Source organism: Bombyx mori, chromosome 5 (genome assembly GCF_030269925.1).
Source record: "Bombyx mori chromosome 5, ASM3026992v2".
In the NCBI taxonomy this organism is placed as follows: Eukaryota; Metazoa; Arthropoda; class Insecta; order Lepidoptera; family Bombycidae; genus Bombyx; species Bombyx mori.
This window is the reverse complement of record NC_085111.1, coordinates 9749023-9758674: the sequence shown is the minus strand read 5'-3', so window position 1 is coordinate 9758674 and position 9652 is coordinate 9749023. Positions and strand designations below refer to the sequence as shown.

Genomic DNA, 9652 nt, shown 5'->3' with positions numbered 1-9652 from the left:
CCACGGGGGGCAGTACTCGGGCGCATCCTCCCCCGTATCCTGGTCGCAGCCATAATTCTGTGAAGTGGAACATCATTGTTAGTTCCCTTCGGGCAACGTGGCATAGGTACCGTCCGAAACACCCATGGCCAGTGAACACGTCCATGAACCGAAAAGTGAGACGATCTCAGTCGCGGTTCACCCAGTCCAGGAGAACCTGGCGCACCGCCTCAACGATCTAAGGATCTATTCCAGCTACGCCCGGATTTCTAAGTCAGTTCAACGAAGATGGTAAGGGTGCTTGAGGGGCTTAAAACAACCGAGAGTGCTTCTGAGGGATCTGACAAGAAATGTTTGGGACAATGGCGACCTTGTGTTGCCCCATCGCCTAAGTCGGATATGTAATGCGCGGCGGCCACGATAATAAGGATAATGTGTCGTGTCGCTCTGTCGAAGTAGCGTTCTGATACTGTCTTAAGATTCTTCTTCTCAGTCGTACACTTCTGGCGGAGTGGTCGTGTTTATGAATGTTTTATTGCCTTGTTACGGCTTTTTCGAAGCTTCTCCATCTCTCTCTATATGTGGCGGTACGTTTACATTCAATAAGGGAACACTTAGTAGATGACTTAATCTAGTATCTAGTCTGTCCACCTTGTGGGTGATCGGCCGCGAGAGCATTAACTGTCTACTCTTCTTTGAACCATTTATCAATCCAAAGACCTTTCATTGCGGATGATATGTCCAAACTTATCAAGGATTCGCAATTCCTTACGCACAATCGACGAAAGCCTTTGTTTGATTTGGAGCTGTTTCAGGATGGAAACATTAATGCGATGAGCAGTCCATTTCATCCTCAGCAAGCATCTCCAGCAACACATCTCATGGGGCGTCAATCTTTTTACGACACTTTTGATGGATCGTCCATATAGGAAAATAGAAAATATTAAGCACCTCATTAAGCGAACCTTGGTATTTTCAGTTATGCGATGATCTTTCCAAATTTTTGTGAGCTTTTCCACGGCTGATCGTGTCACGGCACAACGTTTTTTTATTTCATCCTCACAATTTCCAGTATTTGTGATTGTGGATCTTAGGTAGATGTAACTCTGGACAACTTCGCAATTTACTATTTCATGTAAATGAGGTCGATTGTTATTTTTACGGTCCACTACCATCATTTTAGTTTTATCGCGGCTTATGGCGAGGCTAAAGTCGTTACTGGGTATTTCCAGAAGCGAAAGAAACCGTTCTACGTCGCCTTGTGACGTTGCAAAATGAGTACTATCCTCTGCATATCTAAGGATTGATACCAGTCGACCTCCAATTGATACACCTTTGTCTGTTTTTAAAATTATCCGCAATATGTATTCAGAGTAGATATTAAAAAAGAGAGGGGAGAGAGTACAATACAATACAAATGTTTTTTTCTTAAGATAAATAATGCAGAAGATGAAATACATTCTTTAAGTTTCATGTTGTTAATGTTAATTTTGGTTTAGATCGTCGTTAAGGTCGATATTCTTCACGTACCATGGTGCACCGACTATCCTGTGGGAATGAATGACCTGGAGAAGGTTTATCTGTACGCAGACCGTGCGAGCGAACACTAGACTTCGTCTCACGAAAGAAGTCTCGCAGACACGGCACTGCTGTCATTCGACGAAATGCTGCCAGCGTTTACAACTGAATTCCCAAAAATCCCCTAGTTAGAGGACGGAGTGCTAGTGGCAGGTAGTAAATAAAATTGAACAATTCGCTATTTTATGTATACATAAAAGAAATAAAACACAGTCAATAAATATAATTTTAATTATATTTTAACAACATAATTATGGTCACTCATTCCAGACATACAACAGTAACTGCCTGAATCATAGTCATCCATATTACTTTCGTCATCCGACTCTGTTTCACTATCACTTGCTGTTGATATAATAATCCGGTCCATTCTTTCATCCATCAGCCCATCATTCCTAAACTATTCATCCTCTAAATGCTCCACATGGTTGCACTGAACAAATCAATATTCTGGAGTCACGCTAGTAAACGCTTCTTCCGTCAATTTTAAATTTTTTTTCGGATCCTGGTCAACATTTTTCTTAGCCACGCGTCTTTTTACAAGACTCCATATTTTTTCAATTGGATTAAGATTGCAGTGGTATGGTGTTAGTCTCAGAATTTCGTGGTTGTAGCTTTTTAAAAGTTCATCTACGGCATAAGTTGGTTGTCCTTTATTTTGTTTAATTAACTCAAACAATACGGCTTTCATTCGTCAAGGTCAATTCAAAATTCATATTTTTTTCATGCAACCAATGTTGCATTTCACTTTTTAAATTTGCCATTGTTGGCGCTTTGTTTAGCTGTGTGCAGTGGTATGGTGCATTGTCCATAACCACAAGTGACTTTTCAGGCAAATGTGGGATTACCTTTTCAGTCATCCACTTTAGCAAATAACCGGAGCTCATATCTTTATAATAATCTGATGATTATGACTGGGATTTAAAAATTAATAGAGCATTCTCAACAAAATCATTTTCAGATCCAGTATAAGCAATTATCCACCTACTTCCAACAGACTCGGAAGTGAATAGCCCTGGCACTTCTGCACTTTGCCAACAACTTTTGGCATGATATTTTTTTTATTGCTTAGATGGGTGGACGAGCTCACAGCCCACCTGTTGTTAAGTGGTTACTGGAGCCCATGGACATCTACAACGTAAATGCACCACCCACCTTGAGATATAAGTTCTAAGATCTCAGTATAGTTACAACGGCTGCTCCACCCTTCAAACCGAAACGCATTACTGCTTCACGGCAGAAATAGGCGGGGTGGTGGTACCTACCCGCGCGGACTCACAAGAGGTCCTACCACCATATGTATAACGGATATAGGTTTCATCCAAGAACACCACGGGTCTTTTCTATGTATAATGATAAACTTTAATGAAATGTTTAAATCTTAAACAATAATAAAATACTTTAATCTAACAATAACTACGAAACCATAAAAAAGTCCCAAATAAAATGGTAAAAATCACATAGCTGGTATCCCGAACTAAGTACCTGTCATGACGCCTACTCTCTTACGAACATTGTTTATTGGTATCAAAACCCCCTGATTCTTCTGTTCTACTTCACAAAACTCCCTCACCTTCAATATTATTTCTCGACCAGCACTTTTTACAACTTTAGGCACCGTAAATAATAGTTTAAATACGACAAATGAATAAAAAACGCAGTGATAACGAACACATCAACACTTGACAGCACCTAATAACGACAAACATGGCCGACCTGTCATATTAGTTCCATTTATCGCCGTGGGACTTATTTCGTGAGACGAAGTCTACATTTGAGGTCATGTAGGAACGTATGCAAGTTTCGTAGAGTGTCATCTTGTTGCAAAGGGATAATTTACTTTGCTTTCAGATCCAGGGTAGAGTCGCATACTGACTTAATGTGGGGACCGAATTTCATCCCTCTATCAAGCCCACGGTATGGGTTGGTCAAGGATTTTGATGGCGGGAATAGAGTTACCATGCCTAATTTCTGACGAGATACTTACTAGCAGTAGTGTCAGATGGAAAATCCACAGAGCGCATAAAATGATAATATGCCTTAGCAAAAATAACAGAACATACGAAGACTTGACCTAAAAGTCTCGTTAATAGGGCCATAATTTTTTTTTAAAAAAAGTCATTTATATTAGAAATCATAGAGTTAAGAATTGGCAGTATGTCTCAGTTCCGTTGCCTTTCTCTTCGAGAAAAACTCTACTACTACTACTACTACCTACTACTCATATACCGGTCACTCACATTCGCACGAATACGCAAACCCGCAAGTGTAGGACGACATTTGCAAATGATTATGCAAAGTTTTCGCTGTATTCGTGGTTTTCCAAGCTGTGTCGGTTTTTAACAGACATCAAAGCGCGCGAACCGCGATCCTTCGCGTAGTCTCCCACACATTCGTGTGACCAGTTGCGCCCAGGATTGCGGAGGCAACGGACGTTTCGCTATTTTCATAGATCGTGACGTCTACTGTGTAGCGTATCTTCATCAAAAGAAATCCCATGAAAACAGCATGGCTGTTAATGATGCCTGGGAAATAATTGAAAACTCTTTTTCTGTTCAATGTTCTATTGACGAATTAAAAAGGAGAAGAAATTCGTGAGACATTCGTAAACAAGTGTAGGAGAAAGCGCAAACGGGTTCGCAAATTGAGTACTGAACCCATTTGCACAGCAAAAAAAAGGCTTTTTGGCGGGAACGCGAGGTGTGAAGTTGTGCGATTTGTTTTAATTTGTCTATTTAGTGTTTCTTCAAGTTTAAATGTGTAATACCGATGGTTTATTAACTGTTTAATATCTGTAAAAGTGCACAAATGTGGGAAAATGAAACAAAACTGCTGGATGTAACTTCTAGGGATCCTCCAAAAAGTCCACTAAAAAAATTTCAGTAAATGACCACCATTTTACTGAGATTATACTTCATCCCATATCATCTCATCTTATGTAATTTCATTTCGTTTTCATTTCACTTCATACCATGTTTCATAATAATGAACTTCATTTCATTTCTTAATATCATTTTCATATAAAAAAGTTACGTCATTAAAATTAAAATAAGACTTGACCTAAAGGTCTTAGTTACCAGATCATAAAATCAATTAAAAAAAAAAGAAATTAGAAATATTATTGGGTGTTTTTTAGATTTATTTTTTAAGAATCTAAAACTAAACCAAAATTAACATTAGCAACATGAAATGTAAAAAATGCAATTCATCTTCTGCATTAATTATCTTAAGAAAAAAAGATTTGTATTGCAGAGAGTGCTTCCTAGCAAATGTAACTCATAAATTCCGTTCTAGCATCGGAAAAAATAAAATATTAGGAAAGGCAGATAATGTTTTGATCTGTTTGTCGGGGAAGGAAGGCTCAACGGTTTTATTAGATTTGATTAATAATGCGTTATCCCTTGATAACCACAAGAAACTACGAATAACTCCAATTTTTCTACACTTGTGTAAGTAAATTTCTGAATCAAATTTAGTTTAATAACATGTTCCCGAATTAGGAAAGTGGTAGTTACCATTTTATATAATGGTGTATAAGTATTTTTAAGAAAAACAGTCGATATTTTTTTACTTCATTTTATAAAAAGTATAATTTGTGTCATGACAAATTCAAAATCTTAGAATATACCTACCAATAGTTTCACAACCAAGGAAGTTCTGAAGGAGAATCTCATTTTGAAACAATTGACCTCAGTAATGTAATAATATAATTCTGTTGACTCTTGATTGATCATTAATAAATTGTTTGAAAATGCCTGAATTAACTACCACTTTTCAGTCCATACTTCAGTAAGCAATTTAGGCAAATATTCACATGCTTCCTGTCTATTTAACATTTATAATCATAGAATTAAATTTATTTATTTTAATTAAAATAAAACTGAAAACATTGAGGTTATTGCTGATTCAATTCACATTTTCATGAATAAATTAAGTTGAGTAATAGTTTAACCTCAATCTGTAATACTTGTGCTTTTATGTTTTAAAATTGTTATTTTTCTTTAATTTTCATATTAACTTTGTTTTAAGAGTATAGGATGTCTTGGTCTCATTTTTGTTCAACTTTGGTAGTCATTCCTTACACATAGATATCGACGCTTGAAAGGCAAACGTGACTAAGCGACAATAACTGCTTTGTACATAAATGATAGGCAATAACCATATTCAATGCGCAAAAAAATATATTTCTAGGTCTATTAAAATCATTTCAATCTTACAGCTAGATTCCTTAAAATAGATTTTTTTCAGGTATTTCAACTTTAAATTAGTCTACTGTAAAGTTCACGCATTGTCGCTTAGTCACATTTGCCTTTCAAGCGTTGATATGCTCTCCACCCAATACCATCACTAAACATTGTTTCAGGTGAAAACTACGAAACAATAAAGAATGTAATAGAACAATGTCAAAAGTACAATTATGACCTATATTCACCACATATATCAGAATATGTTCAATCCAAATCTCATATACCAATTGTGAATTCTTTACCTATTGTAAACAATGAACTTATAGAAGAGTACAATAACATGCAAAATAGCATGTTACCAACAGTTAAAGATGATTTCATAACTAATATTAAGAGAACTTTATATATTAGATATGCAAAGCTTTTGAATTGCAAATATATTTTCACTGGTGAAACAACAACCACTTTGGCCACAAAATTACTTGTAAATTTAGCTATTGGACGTGGCTCTCAAGTACAAAGTGATGTGGTAAGTTAACAATTTATGCATATAATCAAGAACTGTAGTAACGTAACACGAGAAATTAGATTGCTGTGCCTTGGATTTTTTTAGCTTTCCTGAGGTATTCAACTCTTGAACAATGGTATGGAACTTATGAACATAGTTGGGTTGGAGGGTCCTCTGCATTTGAATAGCTGAATATTAGTTATTAAAAAATAATCCAACTACTATTACTTAACTTACTAATAACTACTACTTTCAGGGATTTTTAGACAGTAGAGATATGGAAATCAAAATTATTAGACCTATGAAAGACATAAGTGAAGAGGAATTAAAACTTTATATCAACTCTAAGAATCTTAAAGTAAATGATAAACAAACATCCAAAGAGAATGAGCACACTAGCTTGCAAACAGTAATTAGTACTTTTGTAAGCAGTTTGCAAGAAAATTTTCCTTCCACAATTTCAACAATATGTAAAACTGCTGATAAAATTGGATTACAAGATGAATGTGACAATGAAAGGCATAATATGTGTGTTATTTGTCAAGTAAGTATTATTAGATATTGATTAAAAATTATATGGATGTTAATAAAAAATTAAACCTATGAATAGCATGTTGGTGTCAACAAAAATATGTTACTGCATATTAAAAAGCATATGTGAAAATGGTTTTAAAAGTTACTGGGTATATTTTCACTAACATTAAGCTTCAATTATGAGCATGTAACTCATTTTACTTAGTTTTCTTTGCAGGACAGAAGTATTAGGTTATATGTATATTACAATAAAAGCTCCTCATTCACTCTTACTTCATTTGCGTTTTCATTACTCACAGATTAAAAAAAATGCGACTCAATTCCTTTATTTGTTGATTTTATCAGTACATACGCATTATGGAACATATACTCTGCAAATAAAGAGCTTTTACTGTATTGTACCTAAGAAACTCATTAGTGTTCCAAACTGTCTGCCAATTTCTTTAACAAAAAAAATTGTTTCCATAAAACAATATTCCCCAATTTTTTTGGAGAACTGAACATCTTAAAACACTATGAAATACTACTTCATTTAGAAATATCACAGCCCAAACGCTAGTCATTTCAGAGCAATGTGGAAGTCTTTTCTCTAAATTGACTAGAATAATATCTTCCTCTATCGATGCCATGATAATTGTAAATATTATGGTTTTATAAATACAGTAATGTAAAATGATAAGATGATTTGTTTCAGAGCATCTTGAAACCTGATGAGAAAGCAATCTCAGCTTTAGATGCAACAAGTATTTCCAAAATAGTTTCATTGAGAAAACATACAGACTCTGCTATAGATGTGGACATGGAGAAAAATGTTATTAACTCAACAATATTTCCTTATATTCATAATCGTCTATGTTATGCTTGCAGTAGAAATTATGCAGAAATTAAACAAAGCAAAATACCAAGTTACATTATCGAAACACAAAAATAAAGAAGTGCAAACTAGTCTCTTTTTCATTAAGATACTTTTTTTTTTGCCCTGTTGGTTGATCCTCACGTGATCCACGGTTCGATAGGGCGCGCGTTTTGTCGGACTGCCGAAGCCACCCTTCAAACAATGATCCTGCACTACAGCCCGAACGTCTGAACTTCGCCTCAGTTTGAAGTCGTCGTGGCCTAAGGGATAAGACGTCCAGTGCATTCGTGTCGAGCGATGCACCGGTGTTCGAATCCCAGGCGGGTACCAATTTTTCTAAAGAAATACGTACTCAACAAATGTTCACGATTGACTTCCACGGTGAAGGAATAACATCGTGTAATAAAAGTGAAATCCGCAAAATTATAATTTGCGTAATTACTAGTGGTAGGACCTCTTGAGTCCGCGCGGGTGGGTACCACCACCCTGCCTATTTCTGCCGTAAAGCAGTAATGCGTTTCGGTTTGAAGAGTGAGGCAGCCGTTGTAACTATACTGAGACCTTAGAACTTATATCTCAAGGTGGGTGGCGCATTTACGTTGTAGATGTCCATGGGCTCCAGTAACCACTTAACACCAGGTGGGCTGTGAGCTCATCCACCCAACTAAGCAATAAAAAAAAGACAGAACATAGAAATAGGCGAGGCGATCGCGGTCAATGCTGGAACCAAACAATTGAACCACTCAAAGAACACCTTGCCAATTTCGGCCAATTTGCATAACGAGGCCATAACGCTTCTACCAGCAGAAGTAGGGTGCGAGCGTATGCTCTGCCGTGTCCTCGTCACAGTTACAATGGTGGCACTCCATCCTTGATGAAATATTATTTACGTTAATTTTTTTGTCTTGTAAGCAGACGATTGTACTTTCCACATAATGTGAGTCATCACCATCACTCATGCACATCAGTAATGCTAGGGGCGCAGATAAACTGTTGCCTACCACGAAGGGGTCTCTTCAAACCTCGTTTGACGAAAGGCGTGTAATAGCTCAGAACCCCCCATGGAGAAAGGTTCATTCAAAACAATATTCAAGATAGTTTGAACGAATTATGGTGGGGATGGTGTCATGGAAAAAATGGGATGAGATGATCTCAAATAATTCGGCAGAATATTCTTCTTGGAACATATTACCTATACAAAACGTAGCAGATATTTGGGAGTCCCAGACCAAAGATCGAAGCAATATTTTGTACGGCAAAATCTGTCCATGCGTGAAGTACTGCTTCGCTCTGTTAAGGAATCCCAGTAGGACATCTTTCCGCATTTATTTTATACGTATGGAGAGTAGAAGTAAGGAACACCATATGTCTATTGCAAAATGTCAGCTGGACCTTTCAGCAGACACTTTTTAATACTAGTCCATTAAGGTGCCGCCACATTAGCAAGTGGAAAGGTTTAAAAAACAGCGCCAGCACACTTCACTCTGCTTAAAACTGCTATATTCATATTATTTCAATTTCCTACACTAGCGCTATTTCGGTGAGACTTCCAACGATAACTTGCTGTATACAGATGGACACTTTTTCAACTTGTCCCATAAACAAGATGTTGCTCTTTACCTCAACCCTCCATACTATTACGAGCGTTAACGCTAATAAAATGCGACATTGTCTAGGCCCTATTGATAAAAACGATTATTACCAACATATTAGTTCAATTTTGTATTGTGAATGAAAAAGCACATAATTTCATAAAACTGTCGTAAAATTAGTCGGTGAGTGCACCGTAGGCTGTGACCTAGTCTCCCTATTTAGAGCAATTAAAAAATATGCTCTTCTCCTCTCTGGTACATCAACTATCAGTAAATTTGCAAATGTATGAGATATAAATCCACGAAGCGGCGAACGCTTGTGTATATTAAATCAGATAGGTACACTCGAGTTTTCCCGGTAATATCGTTTGTCATGATAATGTTAAGCTGCGTTTTCATCAAAGATGTGAGAGGATGG

At 36.6% G+C, this 9652-nt stretch overlaps 1 protein-coding gene across 1 annotated transcript; it reads left to right on the top strand.

Moving 5' to 3' along the window:
• Positions 1-3862: 3862 nt before the first annotated feature.
• On the top strand, positions 3863-7731 carry LOC101747220 (cytoplasmic tRNA 2-thiolation protein 2). The gene is made up of 4 exons (XM_004930138.5): positions 3863-5006; positions 5921-6273; positions 6509-6796; positions 7481-7731. The coding sequence occupies exons 1-4, from the start codon at positions 4742-4744 to the stop codon at positions 7715-7717; spliced, it is 1143 nt and encodes a 380-aa protein (XP_004930195.2). The 5' UTR covers positions 3863-4741; the 3' UTR covers positions 7718-7731.
• Positions 7732-9652: the final 1921 nt, after the last annotated feature.

What these genes read in the sequence shown, in the direction of transcription:
- LOC101747220 (XM_004930138.5), top strand. Translation starts at nt 4,742, where the DNA reads ATGAAATGTAAAAAATGCAATTCATCTTCTGCATTAATTATCTTAAGA. An exon ending in CTCAAGTACAAAGTGATGTG is followed by an intron (nt 6,274 to 6,508) that starts GTAAGTTAACAA and finishes TACTACTTTCAG; the next exon opens with GGATTTTTAGACAGTAGAGA. An exon ending in ATATGTGTGTTATTTGTCAA is followed by an intron (nt 6,797 to 7,480) that starts GTAAGTATTATT and finishes GATTTGTTTCAG; the next exon opens with AGCATCTTGAAACCTGATGA.